This window comes from Malaya genurostris, chromosome 2 (genome assembly GCF_030247185.1).
Source record: "Malaya genurostris strain Urasoe2022 chromosome 2, Malgen_1.1, whole genome shotgun sequence".
Classification (NCBI taxonomy): Eukaryota; Metazoa; Arthropoda; class Insecta; order Diptera; family Culicidae; genus Malaya; species Malaya genurostris.
The window spans coordinates 60,070,514-60,094,505 of record NC_080571.1 but is presented as its reverse complement, the minus strand read 5'-3'; the positions used below and the strand labels follow the sequence as shown (position 1 = coordinate 60,094,505).

At 39.7% G+C, this 23,992-nt stretch overlaps 1 protein-coding gene across 4 annotated transcripts in view; it reads right to left on the bottom strand.

Annotated features, from left to right (window-relative positions):
- LOC131427224 (synaptogenesis protein syg-2) overlaps window positions 1-23,992 on the bottom strand; it is a 957,395-nt gene that overhangs the window by 581,044 nt on the left and 352,359 nt on the right. For all 4 annotated transcript variants that reach the window (XM_058590216.1, XM_058590219.1, XM_058590218.1 and 1 more), the window contains exon 3: window positions 4,238-4,367. In XM_058590216.1, the coding sequence (XP_058446199.1) occupies window positions 4,238-4,367 (130 nt within the window). The remainder of the gene's footprint in view (window positions 1-4,237; window positions 4,368-23,992) is intronic.

The window sequence follows — 23,992 nt, the reverse complement described above, 5'->3', positions numbered from 1 at the left end:
CTCTGACATGCAGAGTAAGCTTAACGATCTCGTCGAACGCTCCTCAGCGGCGAGTCTCAACATCAACGTCAGCAAGACTAAATCGCTGGATGTCAAAGCGGCCAATTCATCCAACTTTACGGTAGCTGATCAGGTAGTGGATAAAGTTAAAAACTTTCAATATCTTGGCAGTCAGATAGCGTCAGACGATGGGACCAAAAGCGACATAGGCGCGCGGATTAAGAAGGCAAGGTCTGCCTTTACGAGTCTACGAAATATCTGGAGATCAAATCAGTTTTGTCTACGCACTAAGATCCGAATTTTCAACACAAACGTGAAATCTGTACGGTTGTACGCCAGCGAAACCTGGGGTATACTAGCTGAAAGCACGCAAAAGCTGCAGGTGTTTATCAACCGATGTCTGCGGTATATAATTCGTGCCTGGTGGCCTGACAATTGGATTTCGAATGCCGAGCTCCATCGTCGTTGTCATCAGAAGCCGATATTGACTGAAATTCGGGAACGTAAGTGGCGGTGGGACGGACACTCACTTCTAAAGAGCGGAAACGTAATCTGCAAGCAAGCGCTGGACTGGAATCCAGCCGGACATCGCAGCAGAGGTAGACCTAGGGGCTCATGGCGGCGGAGTCTGAACAAAGAATTTAAGCAAGTCGATCAGAATTTGACCTGGGCTCAGGTCAAGGCGAAGGCAAACAATCGCCCAGGGTGGAAATCTTTCTCGATGGCCCTTTGCACCACTGCCGGTGCGCAGGGCACATAAGTAACAGATCGACTGAAAAGTTCGTATCGTTTCTATGAGAGGGCGCCACTAGAATTAAATCCATACCATTTTCAGTTAGTACCAACCTTCAATCGATCAAAAACAATAACGAATTGATGATTCTGAGCAGTGTTTGGAGCTGTTATATCGAAATAAAACCGATTTTTTTCGTCGAAATATAACAATGGACGAAACATGGTTCCATCACTTCACTCCGGAGTCCAATCGACAGTCAGCTGAGTGGACTGCACGCGATGAACCGAACCCAAAGCGTGGAAAGACTCAACAATCGGCCGGTAAGGTTATGGCGTCTGTATTTTGGGATTCGCATGGTATAATTTTCATCGACTACCTTGAAAAGGGAAAAACCATCAACAGTGACTATTATATAGCGTTATTAGAGCGTTTGAAGGACGAAATTTAAAAAAAAAACGGCCTCATTTGAAGAAGAAAAAAGTTTTGTTTCATCATGACAATGCACCGTGTCACAAGTCGATGAAAACCATGCTGAAATTAAACGAATTGAGCTTCGAATTGCTCCCTCATCCACCGTTTTCTCCAGATTTGGCCCCCAGTGACTTTTTCCTGTTCTCAGACCTCAAGAGAATGCTCGCTGGTAAAAAATTTAGAAGCAATGAAGAGGTAATCGCTGAAACTGAGGCCTATTTTGAGGCAAAGGACAAATCGTACTACAAAAATGGTATCGAAAAGTTGGAAGATCGCTATAATCGCTGTATCGCCTCTGATGGCAATTATGTTGAATAATAAAAACGAGTTTTGGCAAAAAAATGTGTGTTTCTATTAAACGATACGAACTTTTCAACCGAACTGTTAAGTAAGTAAGTAAGTTCGGTATCGACGTTTGGTACCCACCGTCGAATGTTTTGAGCTTGTGGATATCCTTGCGGGGAGAGAAGATGCTTCTGACTACCATTCCTCGGGATTACCGGTCGGTACATTGACTCCCTTCCTACATGGGCATTCATGTCACCGATGACAATTTCTACGTCTCTGCGTGGGTAGCCGTCATAGGCTTGTTCCAGCTGCACGTAGAACGCTTCTTTCACGTCACCGGTCTCCCTTCGTGTGGGCAGTGCACGTTAATGATGCTGTAATTGAAAAAAAGGCCTTTAATTCTCACCTTACTCATCATATCGTTAACTTGCCCTGCACTATAAAGCCAGTTCCCAGCTCGTTCGTTGTGCCACAGCTTTGGTAGAAAGTAGCCGCTCGATGTCCGCTTTTCCACACCTTCTGTCCCATCCAACAAAGCTCCGGCAGCGCTACGACGTCGAAGTTGTGAGGTTTTAGTTCGTTGTATATTATCCTGTCGCAGCCTGCGAAACCTAGCGACTTGCATGTTCCAAGTTTCCAATCGTAGTCCTTATTTCGTCGCGTGAGTCTATGCCGATTGTTCCAGGCCGTATACTCTCCTGTATTATTTGCAATAAATATTATACTGGTGGCTTATTAAGGAGTGTATAGAAAAGTAGTTAGCAACATTGATTATTGAATAAAAAAGCAGAAAAAAAAATATTTTGACTGCAGTTTTCGATATATTGTAGATAAATTACATTTTTATGCATTTCACTGATTATATTGAAGAAAATCCTAGTTTCTGTGAAACGCTCGCACTTTGGACTTGACATTCTTCATTAAATTCTGCACAGTTACTTTTGTAAGTTTCCTAGTGGCAGCTGTCCAGTTTTTTTTTGAACTCCTGCATGTTTTGGGACACTTTCCAAACCTTCCTTCCGAAAGTGCCGCTTGACAATTGCCCAATACCTTTCAATTGGCCGAAGATCCGGGCAGTTCGGTGGGTTGATGTCCTTTTCCACGAATTTTACATTATTTTTTTGACAACCACTGTAGAACGGAATTGGCGTAGTGGGCTGAAGCCAAATCCGGCCAGAAGATAGGAGGAGCCTTATTCTTTCTGTACAGTGGCAGCATACTCTTCTTCAAACATTCTTCCTTGTACACCTTTACGTTAACTGTGCCCTTCGTGAAGAAAATCGACGACCGCAAACCCCAGGTACAAATTGCTTGCCAGACCAACACCTTCTGCCCAAACTTTTCCATCGCCACCGTGGTGTGAGCGTCGTCCAGGTCCTGGTACACCGATTTCGTATAATATTGCGGTCCGGGCAGCGCTCGAGAGTCTTCCTTGGCGTAGGTTTCGTCGTCGATCAGGATGCATTCGTCTTTATTCTGTAGAATCCGGTTATACAGTTTTCGCGCTTTTGTTTTGGCCTGAACTTGCTGTACCAGGGAATTTTTCGGTACCTTCAGTTTCTTGTACGTTTTCAGGGAGTTCCGAACTTTGATCCGTTGAATCATCCCGATGCTGGTGTTGAACTGCTAGGCCAAATCCCGCGTCAACGCCGTCGATGGGCTTTTCCTGATGTACTCAACCATTTTTAAGTCCCAACCGGGCTGGCTGGGACTCGTTTTCCTACCAGATCGGGGCAAATCCTTAATGGAAAGGGTCTTACCGAACTTCTCAATAATTTTGACGCTGGTGTGGTGCACTTCCTCTCGTTTTGCAATTTCGTTGTACGTGACACCACTTTCTGAGGACCAAGTGTGCAGAATTTTCTTTCGCGTTTCCTGATCAGTTCGGCTCATCATTGAAACGATAAACCGTACCGAAACCAATCGATTGCGCAGCTGTTTTTGACATGTAAACAAACATGTCAACGCAAAACACGCTGCGAAAATTTAAGCCATTTCAGAGTAATAACTGTTTGAATGTTGCTAAATACTTATCGATACACTCCTTATTAGGCCTACGCCAACCCCCTGTCTCGCCGGACTAGCACTAGGACGATCCCGTTGGTGGGGTTGCACTTTGGATTTAGCTGGATGGGATGCAGCATTTCATACGCTGGATACCAGAACAGACGCTGTTTGAAGCCGCTCCTAACATGGAGTACAGACGCTCCGACATCCTCTAAAGAGGACCCCCTTACCTGTCAGCATACGACCATGGTCCCACCGGGGTTGGTTACCCGATCTTTCCTGTGGTTGCCGATCTTTCCAGCCGGTACCGCGGGGTGGTAGGGATAGGAGTTACTGGACAGGAGGCTAAGAGCCACACTGGGGCCTGAATTACGCATTGTCAGGTCGTTTACCAACCAAGGGAATTTTACACACATTACGAGAAAGAAATTTATTGCGGTTGTCGAATGGTTTGATCGAGTGCATAATCAAATTTGTCAGAGCAAAAAAATTGCATTATATCCCCTTTGTTTCGTGTGATTCCAAAAAAAAAACTCTAAAGGGAGGGCTGAAAAAAATTTATCGTCAAATTGGGCGAAGCTTTCGATCACTCATTGGCAATCGCAACGTTGTACGGTTTATATGCGATTGATGGCCAACTCTGGTATAAAATTATGAATTCATAAGAGATTCATTACCCGAATTGGTGGATTAAGACCAGTGGATTATCCTTTCCCCCCTTTCCATTGAACTTACCTGTAGATGGGCACGTTGTCTTTGTACCACACGACCAGCAGTATCCGGTCATTCGGCAGATTCGATGACACGTCACATTTGATTTGGGCGGTATCGTTCACCAGCACCTTCTCCACGTGAACGGGAACATCTGCAGAGAGAGAGAGAGAGAAAATGAAATAAAGAAATAAAGCTTAACATTAATTTGTCATGAAGTGTCATGTACGGGTTTTTTTTTGCTCCGGATCGGCTGCCCGGTTAAAGCTATTTACCCCACCCGTAAATTTCAACTAAAAGGGGATAATGCCTCGTGTGAATGTGGCAGCAAATTTAAATTCCATTTCGGAACATTACCAGCCCATCGGGCGAATTCGAGGGCGGCCGCAATGCCAAACGCTGGGCTGGTTGACTGGCAGAAAAGTCGGAGAGCACCGTGCGGCCGGACCGGGCATAAATATTATACTTTAAAATGGTGCACGCACGTAAAAAGAATATTAATTAATGTTTTCCATTAAAGGGGAAAAATAATGCATCATAAATATTTTGATTATCCATTCTGCGGGGTTCGGTGCAATGTGGTGCAAAGTGGCACTTTTTTGTGTTCAATTACTTTTCGCAATCCGGAGCCGTGTGTGTGTGATATTTATGAGAGTTGATTTATTTCACATGGATTTCACCGGGCACCGGTGAGGTTTGGTGATGGTTGCAAAATGGGAAAGATTTATGGAAACTTGTCAAGCAAATCTAGCTGAGATAAGAAAAACTTTAGGTTGATGTCCAGCAAGAAGCAATTTTCAACAATTTAAAACAATTCAAAGCTAAATTTATTACGCATATAACTGAAAGCATTCAAAGCCATTTATTTTGCACGGAGAAAAAAAAACGCAATCTCCCACGAATCCGTGGGACGTTCGTGTGACGGGAGTGTATTTTAACCTGTGGTAAAACGATCGCCATCATCATCAACATTTGCATGATTACTATCGAGGTGCGCAACTTGATTGTGACTGGGAGAATAATGGACAGGAACGTCATCACGGCCGGAGGTGGTCCAGTGCAACGGAACCCCTAGCACCGACGCCCGGCACGATGGCCATCCATCATCGGCCAGCGCCCGTACCGCCAGGTGAAAACTGTGGGCACACGGAAGGGAAAAACACCTACCGCACTACTAGTCCAGTTCAGTTCAGTTGAAGCGCTGAGTTTCAGCTCTGGTATGGCACGGATATTTTCTTCCTCAAAAACTGAACCGGCGAGTGAAGAGCGTTACGTTTATGCATATGTATGAATGCTTCGGGTCTAGATATTCCCACACAAAAAAGGTCAGTTGCGGTATCGGAAGAACCATCACGTGCAAGGTAAGATTTTTTCATCAATCGATCTATTGATCGGAAGATTAATTTTGCTCTCGCACAGCTTGAGCAGCTATAAAAGTTGAGTAAATAAACAAGTGGCCCACGTTTCGTTTTTTTTTTTTCGATGATCCATCATTAAGCGACATCCAATCGAATTCCCCCCTAAAATCGGTGTCAGCAACTTACTTCGGTTGCCCGGTTGCCACCAATCGATACGAAACACAAACAGTAATCTTCTAATTTACTTACAAATTATCAAATTTGCTGCTTGATTTATTGTTCGATTTCGTGACTGCTTGGCGCGCTGCTGTACGTGAAGGATTTGTGGGCATTTTTGGAAAGGTAGCTGCATGTGGTGGTGGAAGTGGTTTCCGAATATTTTTTTTTTTTTTTTTCATAAATACGTTTATTTCATAGGCAATATACATAAGTTTTTCTTCGCCGTGGCATCCACAATACATAGTAGTTTAAACCTAATACATTTCGAATATCATATTAGTATGTTGGTACTCATTAGTTAATCTAAACACTGTTTTTATCAAGCGAGTTGCTATTTTAAATTACATTAAATAAAATACATTTATTTTGTACATGATCTTATAACTATTTCAGGATTGTTTGTATCAGTTCACCACTTATATTCAATATCCTATAGTTGGCTATTGGTTGAACTCATGGAAGAGAAAACAGTTTAACATAAAATAAAATTTAAATTGGAACTCCAATGGATTTAATGAAATGATAAAGAAGTTTCATGTATGGAAGGTCACGACAAGCAAGAATGTCGCGAACTGGGACATTGGATAGTCTACCTTGGGTACGCAAGGAATTTATTAGTTGAGATCTGACATCACGAAACTCCACGCATGTCCAAACAACATGGTCAATATCGCGGTAACCTTCGCCGCAAGCACAATGATTAGTCTCGGAAAGTCCAATTCGAAGGAGATGTGCATCTAACGTGTAGTGATTGGACATGAGTCTGGACATCACACGAATGAAATCTCTACTCACATCCAGTCCCCTGAACCATGCCTTTGTCGATATTTTAGGAATAATTGAGTGCATCCACCGACCCAGATCATCTTTATCCCAAGAAGCTTGCCAGCTGGCAAGTGTTCTTTGGCGAGACGCGCTATAGAATTCGTTGAAAGCAATCGGTCTCTCATAAATTTCACCCTCAATAGCACCACGTTTGGCTAAAATATCGGCTCTTTCATTGCCTGGAATGGAGCAATGAGCCGGAACCCAAACTATTGTGATTAGATAATTATTATTCAATATGTCGTTCAGACACTGTTTTATTTTACCCAAGAAAAACGGTTCATTTTTGCCAGCAGCGTTTGAGCGAATGGCTTCAATTGCACTCAGACTATCTGTGAAGAGGAAATAATGGTTTGGAGATAATGTGACGATTACATTCAAGCTATAATGAACTGCTGCTAACTCTGCTATATAAACAGATGCAGGTTCTTGAAGCTTGAATGAGGCCGAAACATTATTGTTGAACATACCAAACCCTGTCGCTTCTTCCATTCGCGATCCGTCCGTGTAAAACATTTTCTCAGAGTTAATATGCCTGAACTTACTTGAAAATATTTTTGGGATTTCCATAGAGCGTAGGTGGTCCGGGATTCCACGCACTTCGCGCTGCATGGATGTGTCGAAAAATAAAGTTGAGTCAGGTACATTTAGGAGGCTGACACGGATAGGAATATATCTTGAAGGGTTGATTTCCTGTGACATATGGTTAAAATATACTGTCATGAATTTTGTTTGAGATCGAAGCTCGACTAGTCGTTCGAAATTATTAATTACCATGGGATTCAGCACATCACATCTTATTAGCAGGCGTGATGAAAGCTCCCAAAATCGATCTTTTAATGGAAGAACTCCCGCCAGAACTTCAAGACTCATTGTATGTGTCGAATGCATGCAGCCTAAAGCAATTCGCAAACAACGGTACTGAATTCGCTCAAGTTTGATAATATGAGAATTTGCAGCGGAACGAAAACAAACGCATCCATATTCCATCACTGAAAGTATCGTTGTCTGATACAATTTTATTAGATCTTGCGGATGAGCACCCCACCAAGACCCTGTTATTGTTCGAAGAAAATTTACTCTTTGTTGGCATTTCGTTATCAGATACCTAATGTGTCCTCCCCACGTTTCCGAATATTGCTAGCACATAGTCAAAGTTTGCTTCATTCTAGGTCGAGAATGAGAATAACGAAACGACACGGATGACGAACGACCCAATTTCCATGTTTTTGTGGTTATCGTTGATGATGATGTTGACGATGATGATGATGATGATGACGGAGCGGACGATGACTAGATTGTCCCTTGATTGGAAACCTAGTTCAGGACACATAGAAAACGACAGTATCGACAGCGACGGTTAGCTGATTGCGGTGAAATTGATGGATGACAAGGAATTACTTGTCGTTTGCTCGCTGGGTTCGCGACGGTCTGTTGGGGAGGGAAGGAAGCAGGCGAAATGTGTGGACTGCAGTCAACCAACCGCTAGTCAGCTAGTCAGTGAAGGAGCTTTAATCAGTTTTGACGCGCCACTGATGGAGCTATTATTTGTCGACGTGTGACATGCCATGTTCGCTTTTTCGAACTAGTTTCGATGGTGTTTGAGCTGGGCTGAACTGTCGGTGAAGCTGAAGATGAACGGTCCCGATCGATGTTGCTAGGGTTTCACAATTAACTTGGATTATGACATGGAACAATTCATTTAGCGGTGTTTTAGATCAATTATCCTGTTTTAAGCTTTCAATCAATTATCTTAGGATACTTTGCCTGTCATGCAATACAATTGAGTTGCTAGTATTGAAAAAATGGTATCTCGAGCACTATTTGTAACTGGGGTTTCCCCCTCTTTGGGTCTCGCCCGAAGCCTCCTGGGGACGATCTCGGGTTCTCCGGGCGAACGCAATCTGTCCATAAACTGGTTTTGTTTTTAAATGCAATGCTACGAATTTGACAACTTTTTGTCGCATCCCGATCAAACTCCTTAACACCTCAACCACCAAGCCTCCAAAACAGTCGGAACTGTACTTTCCTATGGCTATATCTTCGTTTATACTGATCCGATTAAGCTGATTCATTTTCAATTTTAGTAAATACTTATCGCTCTTTTGAGTGTTACATCATAAATCCTGCATTGAAACTTTAAACGCAGCAAAAGCATTCTGAAAACCATTTTGAAATCATATTGCAGTCTAGGAACAAAAGAATCTAGACAATCCCTATGTAAGATTCATCCCCTCAGCCACTGCCGACTAAAACTGGAGACTGGATCCCTCATAGTTTCGGTTGTCAGCATACGACAATGTGAAACAAAAAAACAACAACGTTACAATTCCTGAAATTATCCTAGTCATACGTACAGTTAAGAAATACTCTCGGCATCTTAGAGCAGAGGTAGTGAGCTTCAATAAAAATATACTGTTGAATAAAAACGTGATTAATCTACCTAGCAGTGAGATGATACCTTTTTTTATCAATCCGCATGTGCTTTTTGCATGGATATTCTTCGGTATTTTAATTCTCATGACATTATTTTAATTATCGTGGTTTTAAACGCAAATTGAGATTTTAATCACACAGATTAAAATATTTTGTGAATTTACATCTATTTTCATGCACATATTTGGAGCAGGTAATTAAACATAAAATTACTTTACAATTCTGTACGTTTCAATATAATTTAATCGCAAAATAAGCGTTAATTGAAAGATACAGTTATTTTAATTGAAAATTCAATGCAATCCGATTTAGTTTTGCACCGATGAAGGTTTTCAACCAAAATTTCGATTCAACCCGTGTCTATTCCATGTCACTATTTATTTACATCTCATGTAAATTTCAATATTCTTTTCTGTGCACTCATTACTCCTATCGAATTTCAATCTTAACGTGTGACAATCTATTGAACATTTCATGAGATGTCGAAGTAAGCTCCACTTTAGAGTTTTTCGTCATTATTTACGGTACTTCCAGAGTAATTCCAGAATCGGATAAAATTCATCAATTTTGCATAAGTCCTTGAATATGAATTTTTATTTTTGAAGTTCGATTTGGCCTTTTTGAGAAAATGATTGAGCTTTGAGAAACGATTCGATACTGAAACCGGAATTGTAAAATAGGTGTAGCCGAAATCAGCTAAAACAGGTAAGACCTAGGGAGCGTTTAGACATCTTTCAGAAATTGTAGTGCGAATTATATTTTTGGGTACCTTCCGAATAGAAAACACCGCTTAAACTGAAATAAATTTATTTGGTATTCGACTATCCAAATCTGCAAACCCGATAAACCTGATTAATTTACGTGAAATGGACATTTTTATATTAATCACCCTGTATCTCCTGAACCGAAAGTCGGCTCTGACTAAAAAGTAAGAAATTTTATAGGATTTCAAAACCTCTCATTTGAATCATAGATGGTTCTTAGATTTCATTTGAATCTTAGATCGGTTCATCCATCTACGAGAAAAATCAGTTGCATCATTTTAATTCCGTTTTACATATCATCCTGTGGTTTCGCAATCAGAAGTCGGGTCCAAACGTAATTCAGGAACCTTGTTTGGGAGTATACGACTTTTCATATGAATCTGAGTTTGTAGAAAACGGTTTAGCCATCGCTGAGAAAATTGAATGAAATTTTTGTCACACATGCATTTGCTGATCTCGACGAAATGAGTCGAATGGTATATGTGAGTTATGTTTTTCCAGCATAGTTTGAATCAAAATAATTATGGAATTACTTTCAACTTAAAATGCTGCCATCATCTAGTTTACATGTCATATTCGAACGATTATGTTGCCAAAAACGAACCGTGCTAAAATCGGTCCGAGGCAAAGTGCCATGAAAAAGATACTGTATACAGTCTTTTTGGTACATAGAAAAAAAATTATGTAATAGTACAAAAAATGTTGTTTCATTTGGCTCCGAAACAGCGCTTTATCATCAAACGCGTAAAACTCCTATCTCTGGAATAAGGCGAAAAGTCGTTTACACAAAAATATCGGTATCTCCGTTAAAAATTGACGGATTTTGACAATCTATGACTTGTTTTATAGCTATTACCGTGCGAAATATAAGTTTAAAAACATATTTTGTTTTCAAAGTTAGTTGTGGCAAATATTGTCAAAAAACTGAAAATTTTGACATAAAACTTTGAATAACTCAAAAAGTAAACATCTCAAAACCATTCAATAGAGTTCTGGGTAACGGAGAGACCTTTAATTTGCGACTAGTTTGATTAAAATTCGTCCAGCCATCTCGACCTCTTAGTTGACAACACACATACAGACACACACACACATGACATTTTTTCAGCTCGTCGAGCTGAATCGATAGGTATATTACATTCGGCCTTCCGGGCTTCGGAAAATTTTTCTAAAGTTTGCGCGAATTCTATACCTATTTTTGCCTTTATCATATAGAAAGGTTATGCAATCACTGTGAAAACCGACTTTTGAACCGAGGCTCGGAGGGCCTAATGTCATATACCATTCGACTCATTTCGTCGAGTACGCAAAATGTCTGTGTGTGTGTATGTGCGTATGTGTGTATGTCACGTTTTTTTGCACTAACTTTTCTCGGAGATGGCTGAACCGATTTCCACAAACTTAGATTCAAATGAAAGGTCTTGAGATCCCATAACAAATTCCATAGTATTATTTGGATCCGACTCCCGGTTCGGGAGTTATAAGGTAAAATGTGCAAAAAAAAAAGAAAATATGAGAACTTTTCTCATAGATGGCGCGACCAATTTTCACAAAATTAGGTTCAAATGAAAGGTCCTGTGGTCCCATACGTAATTCCTGAATTTCATGCAGATCCGGCTTCTGGATCCGGAAATATAGGGTAAAGTGGGTTAAAAATTGTATACCATCACTGAAAATGGGGAAAAATCTTGAAAAAATTTCTAAATCGACCTCAAATCTTTTCCAATTGATAGTTTTTATCAGTAGACGGTCAAATAAACCGATTTCGGTTATTCTTTTAAGAATCGAAGAACATTATTTTGAAGAATACCACAGTATTATATATGATAGTATGATTGATATGAGAAAGGCATCATTACACCACTAGGTGGATTAAAACATTCTTTATATAGATAAAAAAAAAGTAAAAAGTGACTGGGATCCATTTTTGAGTCTATGGCTACAATCTTCGGTCGTTCATCAAAAATCCAAGGACAAGGAGAGCCAAATTAATGTTTGGCCGTCTACTGACAATGACTACCGATTGGAACAGTTTTGAGGCAAGTTTAGAAATTATTTTACTTTTTATTTCCGGATCTTCCGGAATCGGAAAACGAGAACAAGTATAACCGGAAATGAGTTATTTGGTTGTCTATTGACAACGATTAAATTGGAATAGTTTCGATGCAAGTTAAGAATTTTTTTAAGTGTTTTGTTTCGTCGCTTCAAGTAACGGTATCGAATTTTTAACACACTTCACCACATAATTCCAGATCTGGATGAAATTTGGCAGTTTTGTATGAGACCATAATGCCTTTCATTTGAATCTAAGCTCGTTGAAATTGAATTTTTTCACTAATCATCTCGTAACTTCGGAATCGGAATTCGGTTCAAAATAAAATTCAGGAACTTTGTATACGACAACTGTACCTTTCATTTGAATCCAAGTTTGTGAGAATCGGTTCAGCCATCTCGAGAAAAGTGAGTGCAAAAAAATGTTACACACACATACATACATTTAGCGTACTCGACGAACTGAGTCAAATGGTATTCTGTTCAAAAGTCGGTTCTCACAGTGATTGCATAATCTTTCTATATGAGAAAGGCAAAAATAGGTATAGAATTTGCTCAAACTTTAGAAAAAAAATTCCGAGGCCAATCGATTCAGCTCGACAAACTGAGCAAATGTCCGCGTGTGTGTAAGTGTATGTCTGTATGTGTGTTATCAACTAAGAGGTCTAGATCTCTGAGATGGTTAGACTGATTATGATCAAACTAGTCGTAAATGAAAGGTCTACACGTCACTCTGAATGCTATTGAATGGTTTTTAAATCGGATGTTTACTTTTTGAGTTGTACGAAGTTTTATGTCAAAATTTTCTGTTTTTTGACTATATCTGTCACAATTGACCTTAAAAACATAATATGTTTTCAGACTTATATTTCGCACGGTAATATCCAACAATCCGAAGATTTGTTGAAATCCGTCCATTTTTAACGGAGATATCGATATTTTTGTGTAAGCCTTATTTCAGTAATAGGGATTTTGAGCGCTGTATGAAAAAACAATGCTTGGAAGAAACGTGAAACACGATTATTTATACTGTTGCATACAACTGTTTCTAAATACCAAAAAGGCTGTGTACAGCATCCTTATTCGTATCATTTTGCCTCGGATCGATTTTAGCACGGTTCGTTTTTGGCAACATAATTGTTCGAATACGACATATGTAAACCAAATGATGGCAGCATTTTCGAGTTGAAAGCAATTCCATAATTATATTGATTTAAACTCCTTACAGCAATAAATGCTGGAAGAACATAACAACCATATACCATTCGAATCAGTTCGTCGAGATCGGCAAATGCGTGTGTGACAAATAATTTCACTCATTTTCTCGGAGATGACTCAACCGTTTTCTACAAACTCAGATTCATATGAAAAGTCGTATGCTTCCAAACAGGGTTCCTTAATTACATTTGGATCCAACTTCTGGTTCCGGAACTACAGGATGATATGTAAAACAAAATTAAAATAATGTAACTCATTTTTCTCGTAGATGGCGGAACCGATCTAAGGTTCAAATGAAATCTAAGATTCGAATGAAAAGTTTTAAGATTCTATAAAACATCTTGCTTTTTCGTCAGATCCAACTTCCGGTTTATAGGGATACATGGTGTTTAGTTTAAAAATTTCCATTCCACATAAAGTAATAAGGGTTTGCTGATTTAGGTAGTCGGTAACCAAATATACTTATTTCAGTTTTAACGGTATTCAGTTTTCCATTCGGAAGGTACAAAAAATATAATTCGCACTACGGTTTCTCAAAGATGTCTATTCTGATTTTCAAACATTTTGAATCAAATGTAAATTATACAGCTCCTGAGTTGGATTTAGCTGATTTCGGCTACACCGATTTTCGAATTATCGTTCCGGTGTCGAATCGTTTTTCAAAGCTCAATTATGTTTTTAAAATGCCAAACCGAATTTCAAACAAAAATTCAAATTAAAATAAACTTATAGTCCCACACAAAATTGATGAATTTGATCAATTCTGAGTTCCGATTCTGGAATTACAGAATGATGAGTTTTCAAAATTCGAAATAATTTAGAAGATGACATTGGACTCAAAACTATTGCAATTTATTCGTCATATTAATTTATGGCCGTACGAATCTTTGTGGGTTATGCCGTAAATAATGACGAAAAACTTTGAAGTGAAACTTACTTCAACATCTCATCGATTTCCACACGCTTAGAATAACATTCGATCTGATTTACGATTGAATTCTCAAATTGCCACTTCAAACGACGCTCATTGAAAAAATGTCATGAGAACTAAAACACCGAAGAATGTTCATGCAAAAAACAGATGCGGATTGATAAAAATGATATCATCTCACTTACTTACCTAACAGCTATAGGCCTGGGGTGTCCTTTGCTGTATCAAGCACACGTCTCCACATAACTCGGTCCATGGCTGCTCGTCTCCAGCCACTCAAGGCACGGATGCTTCTGAGATCACCCTCCACTTGATCGATCCACCTTGCTCGCTGCGCTCCTCTTCTTCTTGAACCTGTCGGATTAGATTCAAGAACCGTTTTCACTGCGCTGTCGTCCCACATCCTTATGACATGCCCAGCCCATCGTAGACGTCCGATTTTAGCTGTCCGTACGATAGGTGGTTCTCCTAGCAGCTGTTGCAATTCGTGATTCATACGCCGTCTCCACGTTCCGTCTTCCATCTGCAGATGGTCCTCAGTACTTTTCTTTCGAAAACACTGAGGGCGCGTTGGTCCTCTGCCAACATAGTCCAGGTCTCGTGACCATAGAGAACAACCGGTCAAATTAGCGTTTTGTAGATGGTCAATTTCGTGCATTGGCATACTTTTCTCGATCGAAGGGTTTTTCGGAGTCCAAAGTACCCACGATTCCCTGTCAAAATACGTCTATGAATTTCTCTGCTGGTGTCATTATCGGCGGTCACCAGTGAGCCTAAATACACGAACTCGTCAACCACCTCGATATCGTCACCGTCTATCAATATTCGTGGTGGGAGGCGTAGTGTTTCTTCTCTAGAGCCTCTTCCTCTCATGTATTTTGTTTTCGACGCATTTATGGCCAGTCCGATACGCCTAGCTTCAGCTTTCAGTCCGATGTAGGTTACCGTCATCTTCTCAAGGTTACGTGTCACAATATCAATATCGTCAGCGAAGCCAAAAAGTTGTACGGACTTTCGGAAGATCGTGCCACTCGTGTCGATCCTCGCTCTTCGAATCACACCTTCCAGGGCAATATTGAACAAGATACAAGAAAGTCCATCACCTTGACGTAGCCCTCTCCGAGATTCGAAGGGACTCGAGAGCGTCCCAGATACTCGGACGTAGCACATCACTCTATCCATCGTTGCCTTGACCAATCACGTCAGTTTATCAGGGAAACCGTATTCGTGCATTATCTGCCATAGCTGTTCTCGATCGATTGTGTCGTATGCCACTTTGAAGTCAATGAATAGGTGATGCGTGGGTACGTTGTATTCACGACACTTCTGGAGTACTTGTCTTATCGCGAATACGTGATCCGTAGTGGCGTGGGCTCCAGTAAATCTCGCTTGGTACGGCCCTATGAATTCCTTAGCTATTGGTGATAGACGACGGCAAAGGATTTGGGAGAGTACCTTGTAGGCGGCGTTGAGCAATGTGATTGCGCGGTAATTGCAACAATCTAGCTTATCGCCCTTTTTGTAGACGGGACATACCACTCCATCCGTCCATTCCTGCGGTAGAATCTCCTCCTCTCAAATCCTAGAAATCATCCAGTGCAGCGCTCTAGCCAGTGCCTCTTCTCCATGTTTGAGCAGCTCGCCTGGCAACTGGTCATTACCCACGGCTTTGTTGTTCCTCAGCTTGCCGATCTCCTCACTTATCTCCGACAGATCAGGGGCTGGGAATCTATCGTCGGCTGAACGTGCACCCAGATTGATTCCTGTGTCGTTCTCTGTATCATGTGCTTCGCCATTCAGATGCTCGTCATAGTACTGCTTCCACCTGTCGATCACCTGACGTTCGTTCGTGAGAAGGTTTCGGCCCGTGGCGTGTAGCCTTTACGTGAGCGGTTCACCTTTTCATAGAACTTCCGTATGTCATTTGCGCGGTACAGCTGTTCCATTGCTTCGCGATCTTGGTCTTCCTGGTGGCGCTTTTTTCTCTGGATAACCGTGTTCTGTTTGTTCCGCGCCTATCTGTATCGTTCCTCGTTCACTCTAGTTCGGTGTTGCAGCATCCTCGCCCTTGCTGCATTCTTCTCTTCGACCAACTGCTGACATTCGCCGTCAAACCAGTCATTTCCTCGATTCGATAACCTCGTACCTAAAACGGTTGCAGCAGTGCTACTCACGGCGGACCTTCTGTTCCTCCAGCACTAGGTAGCACTAGCTCCAGTTGTTGCGCGTATTCCAAAAGTCACAGCCATTTGATCTTTGGACTTGATCAATAGTTCGATAGTAGCTTACAAACAAGTTTCAGTTTGTTAAAATCGGTTCAGCCATCTCTGAGAAAACTGAGCGTGTATAAATGTCTTCGAAAAGTGCACACACACATACACACACACAGACATTTTCCGATCTCGTCGAACTATTAAATTTGCATAATCGATTTTTTCAGTGTAGGAGTCAATTCGGATTTTTTTCAATATTTTTGTTCAAAAATTTGACTAATTTTGTAAAAATCACTTATACAACACTTTTTTAAGCACAAAATTTGGCTAACCCTTAAATGATTTTTTAAAGGATTTGTCAATTGTCAACTACAGCCATTTGAAAAAAAAAATAGTAAAAAAGTTTGACCCTTTTGAAATGACAGTCTTGAAAAGATGTGGTTTTTTGTGACAAAGTCTTTATGTATAATAAAATTAAAGCAGGGTTTTTTTTTAAATCCCATACATAATTTATCTTAACGATGGACGAAATTCGTTCAATTATTAGTTAAATATTTAGAATTCAAAAGTTTTAGAATCCCCTAAAAATTCAACGATTTCTTTATGGTCAACTAAAAACTATTACTTCTGGTAAAAGCTGGGATCAAGCTGTAGATTATTATTCTATGGAAAACTGGATATTGTAAGGTAAACTCATTATCAAGATTTATACTCTATAGCAGAATGCATCACTCACTGTTCTGTTGGCTTAGTCAAACACCGAATATTTTTTAAACTAAGTGTAAGCCTCGCAAGTACCCGTTTCTGTCCCCAACTGTTGTGCCATTTAAAATCATTCGTAATCATTGGTAAGTGTTTTTATGAGTCCACACCTTTATCCGGCTTTCCTCTGGCGAATATAAACCGCCACAAGTCGCACCGCATTCCGTACCGTTGGCGTTGGACAAGTCCATTTTTCAGCTTGTTGAATATTAGCTTGACAACAGATTTCCACCGGTTCGTTTCAGCTTACCCATGCATGTTCGGTAGCACCGGTGGTGATTGGGTAGGAGGTGTCGCCGGAGTAGGGATACTAACAAGCTGTGAATCAAACCGACAGCAGCAGCAAGCTCCGACCGGGGTCCTAAGCCTCGGGAGCTACGGCGAAAGAGCGAACTTCTCGCCGTCGCCGTATCAAAATAGAAAGGAAAATAAGATTTTATTTCGCAGCATCCTGGCGTTGTTTGCCCAGGCGGCGTCGGAGTGTCAAAGGGAAGGGTGTAAATCAGAGCGTTCGGGCAACCAACTAACTTGAGTGACATTATGATCTACCTTCATTTATATTTGTCATGTTACTTGAGGTGCGACTTCTGTCTGTCGGTATCGGCTTGGTTTTGCTTGTTGGGTTTTGGTATCGAGACAAAGTCGATGTGGCTTGAAGCTTAGCTGGATGGCTCGTAAGAAATTGTAGCTAAATTTTGTTCAGACTTTATTCAACCTGGCAGTGGAAAGAATTAATAAACATCACACGTATGTTTCTTTCCATTGAGGCTCCATATCATTATTAGGGTCCTCTGGGTTCCATGCCATATAATTCACTGTGATTTCCATGTTCCATGTGCTCGTCAGAATAAAGTATAAAACGAATATGTCGGCCACTTAATGATAATTGGATACAATCTGTGTCAATCACACGTCACATGTCGAGGATCCAGTCTTATACCATAATTAAATCGTTACATTTCTTGAATCACTATCTATGTTCTAAGGTGACCTTACAATTGTCAGTTTAGATTATCAGGACGAGTGGTTCGAGGGACTTTCTGAGGCACTTTATCGATTGCAAAACAGATTTGTATTAAGAGCTAGTTTCTGTTTCCTAGGCTGAAGATGTCATAGCCATTCTTTCCTTTGGGGCAGAGGCACTCTCATTGCTATCCAGCGAACTACGTAGGAGCAATGGTTTACCGTTAACGCCATCGTCCATTGGTTTGGCGACGCGGAAACATCGTCGTGAGGGTTGGGATCTTAGGTTCATTGTTATCTGGAGCAGGTGTAGTTTGTTGTATAATGAGTGCAGGTTATGGTTTCGTTGATGACAATGGGCCGTATGAATAAAACGTAGCATGCTTGAATTTCGGTAGTAAATGCTGCATGTGGATCACGTTCCTGTCAAAAGCAGAGACTTTACTACACAACAACGTTCGAACATGTAGTATTTACTACAATTTTTCGGTAGGTAGCTCCAGAGGTTGCTACTCGTGTGTTTGCTGATAAAGTGAAGTAAAATAATTAAAACCAAACCAAACGTGTTTTACTCTGTGGACTATGTTTTTGAGAAGATACTACAAACAACAGACTTTACTACATTTTATTCATACGGCCCAATGGTTTACAGTTACTGAGCTCTGTTTAAGAAGTAGCTAGAGTTGTTCGATATCGGCTCTATCACTACAAAAATCAAATCACAATCAGTTCATTTTTGAATTGGCTTCAATCCTATCTATTTGGCGCCCTCCATGGAAGCTATCATTGACATAGCGAGCAAAAAAACCTATTCTTAATCCACCTAGTGATGTGACAATGCCTTTCTTTTTCTTCGAGGCAGTCTCATTGAAATATTTTTTTGAAAGGCAGTCTCATTGAAATATTTACGAACTTATCGTTCTCGGTTCATATTCGTAATGCCATAAAGTTCTTGGACGACTGGGACAGTTCCGAAAAAAGATCAAAACACACAAGTAAGCAGTAAGTAGCTCTAGGATTATGAGCAGCATTGAAAAACTATATATAGACTGTAAATGCTCGAGTAGATCTTAAGACCTGTTTTAACCGAAGTTCTTGGACGACGTTTTATTAATTTTAGTTGGTTCGACGTAAATCCGCCGTAACTAAGTTCAGTTTTGCAATACCTAAGTGGAAACATATATTGGAGAAGCCAAATGAATGAAAAACTAACAGAAAAGATGATTTATTGAAAAAAGATACGCTCAGAGTCAGGACTCGAACCTGCGTTCTTATGCATTCCGTGCATACGCGCTACCATTTCGCCACTCTGAACCTTGTGATAGACACTCTAAAATGAAGTCAGACATGGTAGAACGTATATCGAACATGATCTACATCCTGGCCGTCACCCAACCGATTCCATACATCCAAACATCTTCTCTGTCCATCAAACACTAGTCATCTCGCTCTATACCTATTTTCCGCTCAAGCACTGAGTAGGTGAGTGTATTTGTAATCGCATGTCACCATCTTTACTGGTGCCAGTCGCTGACTGGACATCGTCGGGTACCGGGATTTGGCCATCTTTAAGAATAGTGAATGAGATTCTTTTAGCAGTTTTTGGCCACTGATTCCAATACTTCCGAAACCTATTTTCGAGGACCGGAATAGCCGAAGTTTGTTCGAATGAACATGCAATAAATATGACCCACAAGTTGGAATAGGGGAACGGAAGTCGGTCCCGAATAAAATTCAACAGCAACGTATGAAAATTGAGTTAGTTTCGATTTAGAGATTTTGACCACTGTTTCCGGTACTTCCGGAACCGGTATAGCAAAAGATCAAACTAAATCAGTTTTGAGCCAAATCTAGAAGAAATTTGCCCATTTTTGTATTGCACTTCAAAATGACAGTTTGCAATTTTAAACACACTTTACCCTAGAAAAGCATGATGAAATTCAATAGAAACCTATGAAAATATGAGACCATCTGTGTATAAGTTTGTGAAAATCGGTCAAGCCATCTCCGAGAAAAACGAGTGACATTGTTTGACACTTACTTACACACATAAATAAATACATTCATACACACACGGACATTGCTCAGTTCGATGAACTGGGTCGAATGGTATAGAACACCTCACAAGGCAATTTTTCATGTGATTGTGATTGTCTGTTCTTGAAATTATTTTTGCGTAATTTTTTTAAATTTTCAATATTTCTTATGATAAGATGGAAGATGGTGGTCTTGGTCATAATGTAAAGGAGTAAAAAGAAATGATTAAAAATTACATTATAATAAACGCTATCTCTAAACAAAAAGTTGCTGTCATTTTAGATTCGATTTAGTAACTTTTTCATTTCGTTGCGCTTTAACTTCTTTTTATTTTCAAATACAGATTTTCAATAGTGAATTTTGATTATCCCATACAGATTTAAAAAATTTTTTCCTGAAAAATATAGGTTTGCGTCGCGGTTTTGCAGGTATGACGGTTCTCGAGTTTTTTTGCCTTTCTCATATAGAAAGGTTATGCAATCACTTGAAAAACCGACTAGTGAAAATTGGCCCGGAGGGCCAAGTGTCATATACCATTCGACTCAGTTCATCGAGCTGAGCAATGTCTCTCTATGTGTGTGTGTGTGTGTGTGTGTGTGTGTGTGTGTGTGTGTGTGTGTGTGTGTGTGTGTGTGTGTGTGTGTGTGTGTGTGTGTGTGTGTGTGTGTGTGTGTGTGTGTGTGTGTGTGTGTGTGTGTGTGTGTGTGTGTGTGTGTGTGTGTGTGTGTGTGTGTGTGTGTGTGTGTGTGTGTGTGTGTGTGTGTGTGTGTGTGTGTGTGTGTGTGTGTGTGTGTGTGTGTGTGTGTGTGTCAAATAATCTCACTAGGTTTTCTCGGAGATGGCTGAACCGATTTTGACAAACTTGGATTCAAATGAATACGGAATTCCTGAATTTCATCCGGATCCGACTTCCGGTTCCGGAATTATAGGGTAAAGTGTGTTCAATATTGTACACCGTCACTTAAAATATTTTCGGATACAACAAACATTTAAATCGTAATTTAGAGTGCGTACTAGCAGAGTTTGTGTGTCATGTTAGTTGGTGGTCGGTTCTTTGGTTTGTGGAAATGTGGATGACTCACGCAATCAAAGCATTGTTTTATTCTGTATGTTAGCTTCAAAAATCGAAGAGATAAATTTTGAATGGAATACCACAATATTATATGTACATGAGAAAGGCATCATTACACCACTAGGTGGATTAAAACAGTTTTTGTACAGAATCGTTGCATGGCTAATACTAAAGTCCTACTGTCACTAACAATCCTTCCAGATCGGGACTCAAACATACGACAACTGGCTTGTAAGACAAGCGCCAACTTAGCAAAGTTTGAATAACTTAAAAATTTATTATTAGATATAAATATGCCACACACAGATATTTTTTTCGTTCGTCAGGCTGAATCAATTGGTATATCTCGGGCCTCGGAAATTTTTTCCAAAGTTTGAGCGAATTCAATGGACAATATTAGCCTCTAATAAATAATACTTCATATCCCGACACCAAAACAGTTTATGTAATCATATGGCCTACAATATTCCAAAGGCATGAATTCTCCATCACACAATGTAGAAAAATTTTGAAGGAATAGGGAAAAATATCGCTTACACAGAAATATCGATATCTCCGTTAAAAATTAACGGATTTCAACCAACTATGGCTTGTTGGAATGCTGTTTCCATGTGAAATCTAAGTCTCGAAACATACTTTGTTTATAAGGTCAATTGTGGCAGATATTGTCAAAAAACTATTGCCCTCGGTATCTTAAAGCTAAAGCAATGTGTCTTATTAAATATATCGTTGAATAAAAATATTGTCAAAAAAGATTGGCAACAAAAATTAAAACTTTGTCGAACTCTAATGTCACTTTCGCTTGATAAAGATGAAACTGGCCCGGAGTAGTTTCATCAAACGAACACTTTTCACGAAACTGTGTTGAGTTCGCACTTAACAACGGGGTATGCGTGAACCTGATATTAAAACCGGGTACGATACTGACTCGATTTGCAGTTCTAGGATCGAAACTAGGGTCAAAACTAGCTTCGAACAAACGGTTTGACAAAAGTTAGGGTGGAAACTGGGTCAGGTTAGGCATCAAGCGAAAACGACATAAAAGTAAACATTCGACCTCAAAAACATTCAATAGCGTTGAGGCTGACGAGGAAGCCTTTCATTTGCGACTAATTTAATCAAAATCGAACCAGTTATTTCTGAGACCTTGATCTCCTTGTTTACGACAAACACACACACGGACATTTGCTCAGTTCGTCGAGCTGAATGGATTGGTATATGACACTCGGCCTTCGGAAAAATTTTCTAAAATTATAGCGAATTCGATGCCTATTTTTAATATTTATAAGAAAAGGTAACAGTGAAGAATTTTTTAAAGTCTGACTTAGGTGTGACGAGCTTATTGATTTCCTTACTTTGGAGGTTTTCGTGGTCGACTTCGTCCTCTTTTGGCAACCACCTGAACGTTACGTATTGACCTGCTCCTGATTAGGTAAGGTTATAAGGTTAGATAAGTCATGGCACGAAATTTGTCGCAGAGAAAAAAATCTTGAACTTCCCCGCTTTGGCCCTTCACACTTTTCTTCAAATGTACGTTCGCAATCAAATGTGCATTATTTGATATTAAATTAATATAACGGTTCCGCGCTACACTACCTTTATTAATTGAGGAATTCACTTCGATACCATATAAATAGTTTAAGTGCACAAAAAATAATGCGATAACTTATTTGTGTTTGACTAGCCAGTGAAACGGTTAATATATTCTAGGATCTAGATTAGCTTTTCATAACTCTGAAATGCGTGATCAAAATGTGCTATCACGTCTAAAAATACATCACGCCACTTTTTCGACAAGGTCACACTGTCTATGGCACGGTGATATACGGCCACCAAAATCACTACGATTTTTTCATATTTCTGCTTAATTCGCCTTGCTCCACATTAGGAATTGATTCACATTACTTGAAAAATAAAATAATAATAAAAAAATCAGCTAAAAACACTTCTGATATGTTCACTACTATGCTCCTAATTTCATCTCATAGGTTTTATATTCATCCTATCGTTGGTCCTTTATTCATTCCATAAATTAGCAATGGCGACAGCAATCAAAACCAAAACATTGCACTATTACACTCTCAGGTTCGAAATGTCAGAATGTTCCTTAAAAAGGGCCTAATGCCAACTATGACACAACACACGATATATTAAAAAACAGTTTGGAATAATTTCGACGTTTAAAATCGTTTTTATTACCTTTCGTTTCAAATTCTCTCTTTCCGAGAGTAGGAGAAACAGTGGTATGTGTGAACATTTTTCGCTCTCTTCAATTCTCGTGCATGGACAGCCATTTCAATGGAATAACAAAACTCACGCTTCCTCAAAAGCGACCTATTTCGTAGAGCAGATATTAGAAGATTTGATTTTTAAGTTTATGCTTTAAAAAAATCTTTTGATTACCTACAACTTCTTCTTAGACAAAATTTTCGTAAGGTCTGTAGATTATGAGTTATAATTGTTTAAAAATTTAGTCTTAAGTGTGAAAAGGCGGGTGGGTAATGTCACAGACATAACTGGAGGATGTGAATACGAATTAAACTGACATGTTTCTTACTCATTTCTAAATAAAGATCATCATTCGTATTAGATTGTGTATATTTTTCAACTTTCATAGCTTCGCTTCCAAAATTTTAACGATGCATCTATACTGCAGTACGACTAATTGACGGCAAACATATTCTACCATAAAATTAAATAACACGGAACAAATAAGGTTTTGTAGATTTAGATACTAGTAGAAATAAACTTCTCAAAATCCTTTGGCAAAATTTTAGTGGTTTTAAAAAACCGCTTTGCGTAATTTGTTAAATGGTTATAACTGTTAAAATTAAAGAACTAATATATAAATCTGGGGCACGCTCCGATTTCAGTTGCAAATTTACGGAATCTAGATTAAAAACTCAGGTCATAAATTTAGTTCTAGAAG